Below are 15,049 nucleotides of genomic sequence, written 5' to 3'. Positions count from 1 at the left end.
ATACTATAAGTAAATTGTATAAACAATAGCAATCTTTTATTAACATTATCACCATATGTCTCCACAAAATCAGTCTGTGACAAAATAAACTAAATTCTATGCTTTGTGAGTGTGAAAGCTGTCCTGTCCAAAAAAATATAGTTTTGTAAATTGTGTCCTTAGTTTTATAGATGTCATACACGACCAGTCCTCTCTGAGAGTTTGATGTCATACACGACCAGTCCTCTCTGAGAGTTTGATGTCATACACGACCAGTCCTCTCTGAGAGTTTGATGTCATACACGCCCAGTCCTCTCTGAGAATTTGATGCTTTCATGTACAAACTAAAAAGTCACACACATCTGCATTTGAACATTATTTATAATTCTAAACTGACCATAGACCCTCCACCATTGTTGGTGGAGGGCCTATGATTTTTGTGAGTTGACCACCAGCAAATCAATTTAGTAATGCTGAAGCAGAATAGTTTATAGTTTTCTTACTTATACAATATGTATGATATAATATATAGTGTAGACTACATACTAAAGTGGTGACGTTTTTTTTTTTTTTTTTTTTTTTTTTTGGGGGGGAGGGGGGGTTGTTTATTCTCAACAAACCTGTCCCTCAATCTACTATTTATGGCAGTTATTGTTCTTTTTATTAAGTACTTTAGAGCTAGTGTGTATGTGGGGTAGATGTCATTTGCTTGTTCATGATTGGCTCTACACTTGTCTACACTGAAGTAGGGAGGGTTATTTTTGTGCTTCCCCGCCATCTGCAGATTGCATGGGCTAGACAAACACACACAAAAAGACCAACGGGGGGGGGGGGGGGGGGGGGGGGGGGGGGGGGGGTATTTACAACTGTAGACAACTAAGCATTGACAGGAGAGACTTGTTACAAACAGCGAAAGTAAACAAATGAATTGGATTAATCACACTTGGCATGTTGGAAGAACAGAGGCTTGTATTACACATCATGGTTTGACAAGAACAGTTTCATGGCTTGTTTACTTGTACATGTAATGCCAGGGGAACTTGAATTTTGTTTATACTGTCAGCTATTATGCAAAGAAACCATAAAACTGCTCTTAAAGAGTCTTATCAAATTATGGAGAATACTCTCTGTACTTCCAACACACTGTGACAAATATTATTAATCCAATTCATGTATTTACTTTCTCTGTTTGTAACAAGTTTCCCTTGTCAATGCTTTACTGTCACTTGTTGTAAGTGATGCGTGCACTGACCAGAAACAATCCTTTGGGGGGAGGGGGGCTTAATATAAATAATATCACTTTCATCTTATCATCTTATCATTTTAAACCATGTAATATATATATATATTACATAAGTACTGACATCATGAAAAATGCAGTAAATAATTGTAAAGTCTTGCAAAACTCTGCCTAATTATTGTGTTAATTAAATTGCTCGGGGTTTTTTTTTTAAGTAGGGGGACAAATATCCCCTTTCCGGGATCACCGACACTGACCAATCCCTCTACTGAAATGAAAATAAACAAGCTACCACTACCAGCTGGTAGCTACCAGTTACAACTTGATAATCGTCACTGATGAAGGACTTGAAATAATTACGAATAATTACCTCGTGAAGCGGTTGTCCAATAATTTCGGGGACGGTAAACCCTTGAGAAAAAAACTTTCGACTGCCTGTACAAGGTGCGTGTGTTTAGGTACTTATTTTTAACTCGCACAAACAACGATCGACGAGTCTGCGCCTTGTAGAGGTTAAAGGTTACGAGTGTCAAAGGTCAGATTGCTTATCAGGCAAATAGCGGTGAAAAAAGGGTGAGTGTGTCGTATAATGTGCAATTTTCTCATTTTTAGAGTATAAAAGCAGTTTTTGGTCCGATTAAAGAAAAAATAATGTCATATTTATATAAAAGATAGCCATTTGTAACTGCATTTTGCCTCTCAATCTGCCATATCGACGAAAATTGTGTTGACAATATTTTGTGTTTACAGTACAGATGTATCAATATCAGGTAGACGGCAGTGCAGTCAGATTCAGAACCCCCAGGTCATGGTGCACTTTTGGAAATCAGATTACGCAGTCACGATTTCCTGGTTCAAAACAGAGTGAACGACAAATTAATGCGAACGACACTCTGACTGCTGAAATTACAGTCCATACTATCCTGTCCCTTGTGGATTAATAATTCAACTCTCAGTGTACAAAACAGTACCATAAACGTTTCCTGTACATGCAATGCATGGCTAGCTATTCACTTCAGGGGCATAGAGAAAACACTTTACCAGTATACATGTACATATAATCACAACATTGTAATGTATTTTTTTGTGAGTTCTGTATATGAGATGATGTACATGTTAAAGTTATAACAGATGAAAACACATAGATGTCATATACCGTATATGCATGGATTAATTGTGATATTGAGATTCAGTGTAAATGATGTCTTTTCTTTCAGTTGATACTTTTATATTACCATGCCAACGGTAGGAGCCAGTTCAACGGGGAGTGACCCAGTAATTTTGGCAACTGCAGGCTATGATCATACAATAAGATTCTGGCAGGCACATAGTGGAATATGTCACCGGACACTGCAGCATCCAGATTCTGTATCCTTTGTGTTGTCAACTTGCTGTAACTCAAGATATATGTCACATATGATATTATTTTTTCTATGATTACCTTAGGTCATTTGCTAAATGGATTGATGTGTAGTTATCTTGTTTTTGAATGAAAGATTTTTGCAGCAAAGTTGATATATGAGTCGAGGATGTTTTACCTCAGTGGTCTGAACAAATTGTCCTCGTGCACTGAGTACCGAGTGAGAACATAATTATAGCTACCAACATTCTAAATACTTTCAACCTATACCCAGGTCACTGACTTGAAAACTTCAACTTGGACATCTACTGTTTTGTGGTCACTTCTGTTTTATAGCCAATTCTGTGATCTCGCTACTTTGTCAATACTATGGTCACTTCTCATTCAACGCCAGTACTGTAGTAACTCCCAACTGACTTAGCAACTAATATGGTCACTCCTACTTTGCCCCTTCTTGAACACTGTGGTCAACTTGACCTTAACAAATGTACCCACAGCAAGTGAACTGTTTACAAATAACACCAGACAGACAGCTACTAGCTGCAGCAGGTAAGCTATACAATTCAGTACAACAAATAAGAAACTGTCATAAGGTAAAATTGATGTATGGTACTGTAGGTGGAACACTGATTCTGTAAACATTTAGTAACAAAAAATCCATCAAAATTACATCTTCTGATTCAGAATTATATTTTCCTTAAACTGACCTCAAGAATTAACCATATATGTCATTGTGAAATACATGTTTAATGTGTCATTTTAGCCATTAAATTTCTAATTATCCTCTTGACTATACAAGCTCACATTCTGACTGTAAAATATAGTCATTTGGTAGTACACCACATTTGGCTAATTACCCATGACATTAGTGGAATATGTGACACAATGCCATGATCATATTTTACTGTCTCTGATTATTCCACAGATATTGTCCATTAAATAAACCCCTACCATCCATTACCCATACAAAACTGTATAAATTACAGTTTAGATGAATGTCTATGTGTGTCAACATCATATAGACATTTGAAAACTTAGAAACAGACTAGTGTTGTCCTATTGTGACTTAAAGTGGCCATATGGATGAGAATTTGGTATTTTGGGGGATTTCTATTTGATAAAACAGCTTCACTATGTTTTTCTACTTGAAAAAATAATGTGAAATAACATATACCAAGTCCATGTTCATAAACTGCAAAACATTAAACAATGTGTAAAATGTTTGTTATTGTACGTACAATAACACTTTTTACACTTTTTGCATCTTTTTGCAGTGTATTGAGTTATGAACATGGACTTAGTATATGTTATTTCAAGTAGAAACACATAGTGAAGCTGTTTTATCAAATAAAAATCCCCAAAATACCAAATTCTCATCCATATGGCCACTTTAATTGTTGGTAATGTTCATGATTGCATATTTTACTATTATGTAGGTTATCAACATATTCGTATGTATGATTTGAATACCAACAATCCAAACCCTGTAGTCAACTATGATGGCGTATCAAAGAATGTAACAGCTGTTGGATTTCATGAAGATGGTAAATGGATGTTTACTGGTGGTGAGGACAGTTCAGCAAGGATATGGGATCTCAGGTGTGCATTTTAATCACTGTACACTATTTTTATGTTGTATTTTATATTTTCTCTTTATTGTCTTTTGTTTCCTTTTGATGTTTTGCTTGGTACCAAAGATGAATTTCCAAGTATCTGTATTGATCATATAAGTAAGTATCTATCTTAACTTATCACTATCTCTGATATCTAAAAAATTAGATCTCACTTCTGTGTATATCAGGTCTCAATAAAATCACATGCGAAGTACATATGCAGACACCACGTCTATTTGAAGAAAATGTTTCAAAGGTTTCACCGGTACCTAGTAATTCGGTATTCAATTTACCAAGTTAGCAAATGTATGTTCGTAATTATGTTATATGTTTGCAATTGTAAATTTCAGGTCAAGAAATCTTCAGTGTCAAAGAATATTTCAAGTTAGTGCACCAGTTAATTGTGTATGTCTACATCCTAATCAGGTAAACTTAATTTTTATTTGTTCTTGAGTATTGTTTTCACCCTAGACTAGTCACAGAATCATATAGTTTACGTTTTCACCCTAGACTAATCACAGCATGATATCATTTACTTCCAAGCTAAATTAGATACTAGCTTGTTTACTTTGTTTTTGTATTACATTGTTAGCTGTCCTCCTAACCCTCAAAATGAACTAGCTTGTCTTGAGAACCATTACAGCTGATTCAGTAAGTCACACCCCCAAAAGTCATCAAACAGTAGCATGTTAATTGATGTAATTACAAGTAAATTATCACATGCACATTTAACATGCTTCATATGTGAACTCCTGTGTTCATCTCTGCTGTGTCACTGTGTGTTAATTTACATAATGACTTTGACTTCATTTAAATAACATTGTCGTGGATATAATTAAGTTATAGGGCACACATTTTCAAATTGTAATTACCAGCTTGTGCTTGGTTCTAAAGACAAGCAAGTTGTTTACAAGGGCCATGAGGTACAATGACAGCTAGCATTGCAACACAAGAGGGCAGTAAACTGGCTAAGTAGATGTATGTAACAAACTTACATAGTCAAAAACATATTTCATAACAAATCCCAGAATATCATGACCTTTGCCAGGGTATTCTAAATGTGTGTACTTCAGTATGGTTTAAATCTCGTATTTGGTCAAAGATAGCCAGCACACTGTCATGGTGATACATGAGACCTAAGGGGCTATTCATTGAAAAAAAACTGGCAATATTATTGCCTGAATTGAATTTAATCTAATCTAATCATATCAAATCAAATCGAAATTGAAATTTATTCCACCACAGAGCGAAAACAGTATATACAAACATTGAAAGTAACACACAAAAAATTCTAGTGAGGGCCATAGAAATAGTTCCATACTGTTGTCAAACTATAAAGATGTTGTAATGTGTTTGTCTTTGCAGGGTGAATTATTCGTAGGAGATCAAAGTGGTGCTATTCATATCTGGGACTTGAAAACAGATCATAATGAACAATTGGTAAGTATGGTAGCAGATCATAACTAGTAGACACCTGTGAAGTGCTTACCTCTGCCAAGTATGGTAGCAGATCATAATTAGTGGACACCTGTGAAGTGCTAACCTCTGCCAAGTATGGTAGCAGATCATAACTAGTGGGCACCTGTGAAGTGCTTACCTCTGCCAAGTATGGTAGCAGATCATAACTAGTAGACACCTGTAAAGTGCATACCTCTGCCAACAGTTAACAGTTCTAATAATACCAGGGTACTATTCAAAACCAAACCAAAGGCTGCCTTCAAGAGTTGGAGATTGAAGGCTGCATGTATACACTATTAAATATGATAGAACTCCATGGCGTGCAAGTGAGGCGTACTGACAGTTTTTGTAAGAGTGGTCGCAGTGTTATCTGCAGCTGTACTTTCACAGGTGTAGAGTGAAAATGCAGCAGAAAATAGTGTTATTGTTTTGTTTGCGCCTTAAGTATTGTAGTGAGCTGATAAAATATTACAAGAAAATGAGGGATTGTCACATTAACTTGTAGTGTGTTTTATGTTTCAGACATACACACATCATGAAAATTGTAAAGACTATTATGCTTCATTCTGCCCTATAATCCTTACTTTTGAATGTTTTGACTGTTTTTTCCTTCTCTGTGTCTGCCTCAGATTCCAGAACCAGACTCCTCAATTCAACATATTAGCATAGACCCTGATGCCACCTTATTATCAGCAATTAATAACAAAGGCAATTGCTATATATGGACTTTGTCCAGGACCAAGAATGAAAGGCTATCACAATTACATCCCAAAACAAAAATACCTGCCCACAAAAAGTATGGTTTGAAATGTAAATTTAGTCCAGATTGTACGTAAGTATATCTTAGTTTATGGTTACATTTATTGTGAGAAGGGTGTTGTAAATTGATAGTATGGTACACCACACACAAGCCAGGTTCAATGTGTTCAAACAAAAAATGTGGGTTTTTATACACCGGTCGTTGTACATCATGACAACTTATGTCAACGTCATTGGTTAATTGTGTGGTGCTCAAACATTTAATCAGAACATTCCAAATCACCATTATTTTCTTTTCTTCATTCAGCCAGAAAATAACAACAAAGACTATTTCTCTGGAGAGCTAACAAAGTATGAAATACTAATACTTGTGAGCTAATACTTTTGCCACTCATTGTCTTTCCACTCATAGTGACAAGGCCCTGTAGGTGACTCGTATTTCCTTGGCTGAATGAAGAAAAATATTAGGGAACAATATCTTATTGTGGCTTCTTCGTGACCACCATATAGCTCAGGGTGTCTGACTGACTGACTGACTGGCTCGCTCATTCACACACTCACTCACTTGTTCGCTTGCTTACTCACTCGTTCGCTTGCTTACTCACTCACTCACGCAAAAAATATTCAATAAGTCACAAGCAAAGAACAAGTATGCAATACAACATAAAACATGTACCTAGAAAGACTAAAAAGATATAACCCTGAATACCTTTGTCAAAAGTAACAAAGTTGCACCTCTCTGTAATCCCTGCCCATCATGTCTTACCCTTGTTCTTCTATAGACTGTTGGCAACAACATCAGCAGATCAAACAGTGAAAATCTGGAGGACAGCTGACTTTTCACTAAAAACAACATTAACAGATTCAACACAGAGATGGGTTTGGGATTGTGCTTTCTCTGGAGATTCTCATTACCTTGTCACAGGTAACAATATGACCTTCAATATAATATATTATAATCAAAACATGTAAGCGTAATGATAACATTTGAAATGAAAGTAGTCAATTTATACTTAAGTAGTTCTATATCACAGTCATTGCCAATGCTATGCCATCAGTGTTGTAAATATATACATGTGTATGTCATGTTCTGTAGTTCCACATCACAAAAGTGGTAACAGAAACATATGAAAAAAATTACAATATCAGCATTTTAAATTATTAGATTGCAAAAAAAATTAATTCTTCTGATCTATTTTATTTATAGCATCATCTGATAACAAGGCTAGATTATGGAGTGTAGACCAAGGAGAAATTAAACGAGAATATAGTGGCCATCAGAAAGCTGTTACTGCCCTTGCCTTCCATGATGGATTATCAGCATAAGGATACCAACATGTTTCAGAAAAATTAGCTTGTTGTTCTGCCAATCTAGTCATGTATCTTTGGCCTGATAATAACTACCAATTGGTCATTGCAAGACTAGTGGTGTTTGAAGTTATTTGAACATCAACTAACTGATGGAAACACTGGGCTTACATGATGCCATTGACATAACAGCCAAGATCAATACACCTTACCTCTATGGTGAGAGTCACATATAAATTTCATCACTGGTAATACAATGTATATTTAAAACCACATAATTTGAAAAAGTGACTACGTAATGGCTTGACCACGCACCACTAGTCAACTAGTACATTTCAACTCTTGAACACACAGAACAACTAATGAAGTCATTGGACTGATGTTCAGGTATTGAAATTGTGAATGTTTATACAACGTAGATAAAATATACTAGCATTGTCAAGTCACGTTACCAGGTAAAACTGACAGATTCATCGTTACTTGTGCTCCAGATTGATATCACTTACACTGACTGTGAAGAGGAACACCCACAATAATGAATCATTCAGTCTAATAACCAGAGTTTTTTCCTGTCCAACCCCCTGGAGTTCTGCCAGCATAGCTGGATTGATAACTTATAGCTTGTTTACATTTTGGTCACTTATATTGTTTTCTAAAATGTGTTCTTTATAGTCATACATTGTAGTTGTATATTCCAAACATGTAATACATATGTAGCAACTATGATGTAAACAAAGGGTAGTTGAGTTAAGAGTTAAGAGTGGTGTTGGAGCAATTATGTCATCCATGATAAAGTCTAGAATTGTCAAGTTTGATTTGAAAATGGAGGAAAAGTGATGGAGTTTATTGAATTATTGTGTTTGAAGTCACTCAAGCGTTTGAAAGCAATAAAACACTATTTTGTGACATTATGCCACAGATGGACAGTAGTTTCTTGTGATGCACCAAACTTTGGTGTTCCCCTCTTCTGTGCTATTTAGTATTTCAGTGACTCAAGAAAACCCACTTTTTACCATTTTGACCCACAGCAAAAAAAATGTCATTTATTAATTAGAGGGCATATTTGAATGAAGTATTTGCCTTGATACTGTTATTCATTTGTAAGTTACTCACAAACATCTTATCATAACTGCCAGATCACAACCACAAGTAGAATTCTCAATAATATCAAAAATACTGTTCATGACATGCTTCCAAAAACATAATTTCAGTGACAATAACATGATGAATTTATCATAGTGACTTTATTTCAAATATCTTGTGAAATTAACAAATTGACAATATGTACACATGTATATTGTTCATGACAGACCCAAGAAAATAAAAGAAATAAGGAATATTAAAATAAATACACACTACAAATCTAACATTTGTTTACAGTATATTTCTTGTGTTGGAATGGTTTTCTTGGAAATTTAAGTAGCATAGAAATTAGCATCTTTTACTTCTATATTCTCCCCTATAAAAGTATTTTAAAGGATTGACTGAAAAAAGCGGCAATTGGCTAGTCACTTCAGATACAGGAAAGGTTACTTCAAAATGGATATATGTATGCAGTATCTTACAAAGTGCAAGATACACTACTGTGACTTGAAAAGGGGATAACAATTCTTATATTTACATTTACATGAATTTACAAAATAGAGATGTGACAAATTATTTAACCAGGAATGGACTTCATTTCATTCTATAAAAGGTGCATGTATGTATTGGTCAGAACTATGATACTTCAATGTCTTGTACATGTACCAAATCCCTTGATAATGGTATCTTCCATGTGAAACATGTCATATGTTCACCGATGAGGGCGCTATACAACTTGAATTAATTTTGACAAGACTACAACATTTGTATGTGAACATGTACTGATTTTGGAGTTTTTTCTCTAAACCGTTATTTTGTTTCTAACTATGAAACCTATCAGTAGGTTGTTGAAGTTACAACAGAAATATTCTCAATAGATTGAAAGACTAGACATTGTATTCCATGGGTGTTGGATACTGCCATCTTCAGATAACAAATGATGTATAATACAATGTATACACTATTGGTAATACCACGTTGCCCCTGACAACTGACCCCTGTGACCTTTGAATGTGACTGTATATGTGAAGAGGAGAGATGAAGATACAGTGGTACATACACAAAGCAAGGTATTGTCTTTTGACAGAAAACATGGATGATATATTCCAGTTGTTCTACATCACAACAATCTATGTCACTTCAAAGGTTCAGCAGTGCTAGGAATATTTAGTCAAAACATTCCAAATCACCATTATGTTCATAAATTATGCTTGATGAGGTAAAATCATATTATTCCTCACTATTTTTCTTCACTCAGCTGGAAAATACATGACCTACGGGTTTGTCACTACTCGTCTAGTGACTTGTAGTGACAAGGCCCCTTGAGTCAGCATCACTTGAATTTTTCTTGGCTGAACAAAGAAAAATATAGGGGAATAACATCTAATTGTCAAGTCATCACCACAGAGGGAGGCATGGTATTCCTACGAAATATTAATTAGCATCAATTTGCCTCGGTATATTTCCTTCACATATATCTGCTGATGTCATTGTACAATTCTCACCCCATGTGAATCATAGCGGCTAGTGATACCGCGTTCATATCGTAAAGAACAATACACTTTAAGTCCCTAGATGATATACACAGGCATTTGAAATCAAAAGGCAGCAGTATCCACATGAATGTCTTATATATGTTTGTAAGGACGGATAATTCATGCCTAGACTAATGTCTCCATCAGTTCCACCTAGACTAATGTGTCCATCACTTCAACCTTGGCTTCATAAAGTTTATAAAAGGCATTTGCTAAAAAGTAGAATGGTGCTTCATAATTTCCCATGTCCCTCTGTAAGATACAGGTAAAAGATAAAATTAAATTTGTTAGCACAAGAAACTATTCAGAGATAAATTATATCACACGTCAAATTCTCAGCATTTCAATCCTAGTATATTTTACATTAAAAAGATAGACTTGACACAGATTAATGGAATGAGATGTCAAGTTTAGACATTTGGAGTGTTTTATCAGGACCACTTGCTATATAATGTCAACTACAATGACAAAACTCATAGAAACATACAAACACCATCTAAATAAGCCTAGAATCCAGTGTAAGGTACATTGTGAAGGGGCGCCCTCACAGATCAATCAACCCCTTGCAGGCCAGTGAGGGCAGAGCAACACCAACTATCTTACAATCTAAGAATCCAGTCATGTGGGGATTTTTGACTCTCACCTTTCCCCTTCCATGCCTAGTATTTTACTAGCAGCTGTTTATGCAAACCTAAAATTAAATTACAATTTCATGCAGGGACAAGTGAATATGGTAGTTACATTTAAATCGTAAAGGTCAACCTTCTGAGTTGGTTCTAATGCAGTGATGCTATTGCTGTCATCTCACACTGGGAAAATCTTAAAAACCCACAAACAATTTTCACTTAATTTCTGGCTGAAGCTTCATTAACACTTATTTTCTATAACTCAATGTAATTACTTACTAGTACTACAGCATATAATCATTTTGGAAGGTAAGTTCTAGTTTCATAATGATCAATCTCACGCTTAAACGGGTTAAAGTAAGTGGGTGCTAGTGAAATGCCCTGGCATGGGGAACGGCAGAAACCAAAAATCCCCATGTGGCTGGATTCTAGGCTGCATATAAGCTATTAGTATTACCCGGTACCTCACCCCTACATATACACCCACATCCTAACTACAGAGTCTCACTTGACATACTACAGTATATAAACATTTTTGAAGGTAAGTTCTAGTTTCATAACGATCAATGTAAGAACATAATAGTACAAAATAAAGTCTTTCACATGTGAATTGTAGAGATTGGAAAATATCATTTTACTTACCGCAGAACATTCAAAATATTCCAGGTTATTCTGCAATGCAAATTCTCTTGCTGCACCTGGATCTACAGCTCTCCTTGCACCTAAATCTGTTTTGTTACCTACAAGGACACCTGGGAGCAAAATGATGGACAGTCATTAACCAATCAGAAAATGCAGAACTCATTGGGGGGGGGGGGGGGGGGGGGGGGATGACGACGACCAGGGGTTACACTGAGTTCAAACTTGGAAATATATTGTCTGATATCAAAATTGTGTCTTGTTTTGTATAAATAAAGAATAAAAAGACATTTCCAACCCTTGCAACAGTATCTAGAGATGACTTTGGTGAAAATATTGTTTTATCAGTGGTGCACAATTAAAACTTGCTTGGAAAGTGCTAAAAAGTCCTCTCCTTATCACACTATCAAACTGACATACATTGATACAAAACAAGAGTTGGTGCCTTTGATGTAGGTTCATGCCATGTTCTTATCAGTGTGTTTATATGTCTGTGAGGTTAGTCATATTGCCATATACTGACTAATTTTCACAAATATAAAACAAACTGATAAAAGCATCGCTATTGTTTTTTGTAGCTATGATAGACAATCTAAAATGATTGTTGTCGTATGTGAAAGCTTACACAAGCTGGTGATAATAGTGCCTTGGCTATGTGAACATAGCTGTGTAGTCACTGAATGTTGTTGAATGTGCCACCACTTGAGGAAAACTTTCTATTAGAGATGCCATCCTATTGTGTGTATACTTTAACACCAGCATCCATTGATAGCTTTAGGTTGTTGGGTATATCTTAGTTTGCCTATAGCTTGATTTCCATAGTAATATATTTCAACTAATACAGTTTACTTTGTTGCAGGAATATTATTCTTACCTGGTAATTCTTGATTTGTCTTGGTTTTCACTCTCTCCAACCACTTCTGACAACTTTTGAATGATGTTTCATTTGTGACATCAAAAACCACCATGACAACTGAAGGGTGTTCCCACTGTAACAACATAAAAACAAACAACTTTTAATAGTTACTCAACATTTAATTTGGAAATACCCAAATCTAAATTATTTTACTGATATTTCATTGTATACAGTGCTCTACCAAGGTAAATACAAACAGAAAACAACTATTTCATGAAAATGAAAGTTCATCAACATAAAAATAGAGATACATCCTTGCACCTATTTACAGCAGTCTACTATCAGGTGATTCCACTAGGAGGTCACCTGACCAAACTACAAAGATTATGAATAACGGTACTTACAAACTTTTGTACATAGTCTGAGTAAATCTCTTTGCCAGCTGAATCATAAAGATATAGTTCCTGTAAAATATAAATAAACCAAACATGAGAATGTCTATTCTAACTCATAAACATTTATAAATTGGCTATCAATGCAGTTGATCTTTGTTGAATCAATTACAACATAAAACCCATGTAAGGGTTGTTATAATATTTCAATATCTGCTGATTCATAGGCTGTGTGCTTTCTAATGATAGCCAAATTTTGTTGTTGTAGGTCAAAATGATAAAAACTGGTATTTCTTGTGAGTCACCACATAGTAAGAGATTGGGGAACACCAAATTTTGGTGTGTCACTAGAAATTGTGTGCATCAGTGGCACGTCAAATTGGCTTAGAGGTCACACTGATCATAGGTGATACCAATGAAGAAACTAAACATGTCAACCCATCCTGCATCTTAATCCTCTTTCTACCAGGAGGGTATTTGTTTGGACACTAAAAAACTAAACTAAAGTTGGGAAAAACAGGATTAAACATAGTATTTCTACTTCAAGCTAATTGGTAAATTGGTAAGGAGTCATAGTTACGTAGTTCAGCTGGTTTGAGCTCTCTGGCTAGTATTTCAGGGGACGTGGGATCAATTCCTACAAACGTCACTTTTCTTTCCTCAATTTCATTTCATAATGATATTTAAGTTGACAAATTTAATTATGAACCACTGCTTCATCCAAAGTAAATGGTTCAAACTTACCACACTGTCGTTAGTCTCTGGAATGTTGATTGATTTCACACACAATTCAACTCCTACAGTCTGGAAAAGGAAACAAAGAGATCAAAATAGAGAAATTTCTCATCACTCTGAAACTCTGGAACTTGATGTATCAAATGATATCAATTTAGGAAGTGAAATATAAGTAAATGTATGACAGACACAATATACATTCTTGTATTTATGTTTGCAGTTTTCAAATTAAAAGCCTGGATTTATAACAATTCACAAGAGACTGTCAGTCACACTAAATCAAATGTATGATTTAGTTCTATTACAATCTACACTGGCCATAGCCCATCTTAAGGCATTGGTTCCCAGGGGTGGGGGATATAAGGGTATGTGGAATCAGGGACCTGTACCCACCTTACCCATTACCCATCCGAGTGCCACCATCCGTCCAACTTCCCCAACCCCTGCATTGGCTCAGACACGACACTCACTTTCACATCTGACCTGCCCAGTGTGAAAGGTTGAGAGTGGGGTAAAATTACATTACTCCAATTCTTTTCATTCTCCCTCTGACATTGGTAGTGTGTTTTTAAAAAAAAATTACACAAAGAATTCATATATTCATAATACATGACGACTTTCTCACCATTGAATAACTTTTTGGAAAATGTGCTCCATCGCTGTGAAAAACTTGTGTGACAGCACTTTTACCAACACCTGATTCTCCTAGGGTAAAGAATCAAAATAGTTTAATATGACATATATCATATCAGCAACTCAATATATCACGATGGGTGATATATATGTAGGGTTTGATCTGGGGCTTTATTGAAATTATTTTGGTTAGTTAGATTAAACGGATGATTTCCACAAATAACCAACATTTTCAGGATCAGCAATTAACGAAAATGATGTACTTTGACATCATGTGCTATTTATACGCTTTCAATATCGTGTAATCATAGATCTCTTAGTATCCATGCTGAAATCCACATTTCAAGTCAGATAGTATGTACTAAACTAATTCTAAATTCTATTCAATTCATGATAATTGATATTCACCAATGCTTTCTTTCAATGTATGCACGCACGTATACATAGACATTATACACATTTTACCTCTTGTCCATGGGAACCACAGGTATTTTAAATTTATAGAAAATTGCTAGGTGGTCTGTGACATATCTAACGTTATCAAATTCATTCAATTTACTGCTGTTGGTTTTTTTTGACAACTTGAGTCTTGACGTCGATCGATTTGATTCTCACACTCACACTCACGGCAACGGTAAAAATTTGGAACGACCACATTTCAATTTTCACACAAGTCTGGCTGAGGCAGGGGAAATTCAGATCTATTTAACACAGAGAAAACTGACTTACCAACAATAATTACTTTAGCCCGCAATAATTTTGGCATGTTGAAGTAAGATCGTGTGTACAATATTATGTGGACGACCAATGTTGTTACTTATGGTATTTCTCAG

General features: G+C 35.4%; 3 protein-coding genes across 4 annotated transcripts in view; 1 reads left to right on the top strand and 2 right to left on the bottom strand.

The window, feature by feature from the left end:
* Nucleotides 1–1,692, bottom strand: part of LOC144434795 (hexosaminidase D-like) — a 24,716-nt gene extending 23,024 nt beyond the window's left edge. Inside the window, exon 1 of the mRNA XM_078123297.1 lies at nt 1,590–1,692. The gene's annotated coding sequence lies outside the window, so the exon portion shown is untranslated. The remainder of the gene's footprint in view (nt 1–1,589) is intronic.
* Nucleotides 1–9,069, top strand: part of LOC144434796 (target of rapamycin complex subunit lst8-like) — a 17,219-nt gene extending 8,150 nt beyond the window's left edge. Inside the window, exons 1-9 of one of the 2 annotated variants that reach the window (XM_078123298.1) lie at nt 1,760–1,792; nt 2,437–2,587; nt 3,077–3,128; nt 4,016–4,178; nt 4,543–4,618; nt 5,558–5,632; nt 6,280–6,482; nt 7,192–7,334; nt 7,617–9,069. In XM_078123298.1, coding sequence (XP_077979424.1) covers nt 2,456–2,587; nt 3,077–3,128; nt 4,016–4,178; nt 4,543–4,618; nt 5,558–5,632; nt 6,280–6,482; nt 7,192–7,334; nt 7,617–7,735 — 963 coding nt within the window. In that variant the 5' untranslated portion in view covers nt 1,760–1,792; nt 2,437–2,455 and the 3' untranslated portion in view covers nt 7,736–9,069. Of the gene's footprint in view, nt 1–1,759; nt 1,793–2,436; nt 2,588–3,076; nt 3,129–4,015; nt 4,179–4,542; nt 4,619–5,557; nt 5,633–6,279; nt 6,483–7,191; nt 7,335–7,616 lie in introns of those variants that run through there. The other variant, XM_078123299.1, reaches the window with a different exon arrangement.
* LOC144434798 (intraflagellar transport protein 27 homolog) lies at nt 8,984–15,049 on the bottom strand. The gene is made up of 7 exons (XM_078123300.1): nt 14,946–15,049; nt 14,209–14,288; nt 13,593–13,652; nt 12,861–12,920; nt 12,475–12,589; nt 11,604–11,713; nt 8,984–10,587 (listed from the first exon to the last, which is right to left on the bottom strand). The coding sequence occupies exons 1-7, from the start codon at nt 14,980–14,982 to the stop codon at nt 10,489–10,491; spliced, it is 561 nt and encodes a 186-aa protein (XP_077979426.1). The 5' UTR covers nt 14,983–15,049; the 3' UTR covers nt 8,984–10,488.

The sequence above is a fragment of the Glandiceps talaboti genome, chromosome 5 (genome assembly GCF_964340395.1).
Source record: "Glandiceps talaboti chromosome 5, keGlaTala1.1, whole genome shotgun sequence".
Lineage (NCBI taxonomy): Eukaryota > Metazoa > Hemichordata > Enteropneusta > Spengelidae > Glandiceps > Glandiceps talaboti.
This window is presented reverse-complemented; position numbering and strand designations above follow the sequence as displayed.

Bases quoted from the DNA above. Each gene is read 5' to 3' on its own strand.
- LOC144434798 (XM_078123300.1), bottom strand. From the start codon at position 14,982: ATGCCAAAATTATTGCGGGCTAAAGTAATTATTGTTG. The intron at 12,921-13,592 runs GTAAGTTTGAAC...TATATTTTACAG, and splicing joins CAGAGACTAACGACAGTGTG to GAACTATATCTTTATGATTC. The intron at 10,588-11,603 runs GTAAGTAAAATG...TGTATCTTACAG, and splicing joins AATATTTTGAATGTTCTGCG to AGGGACATGGGAAATTATGA.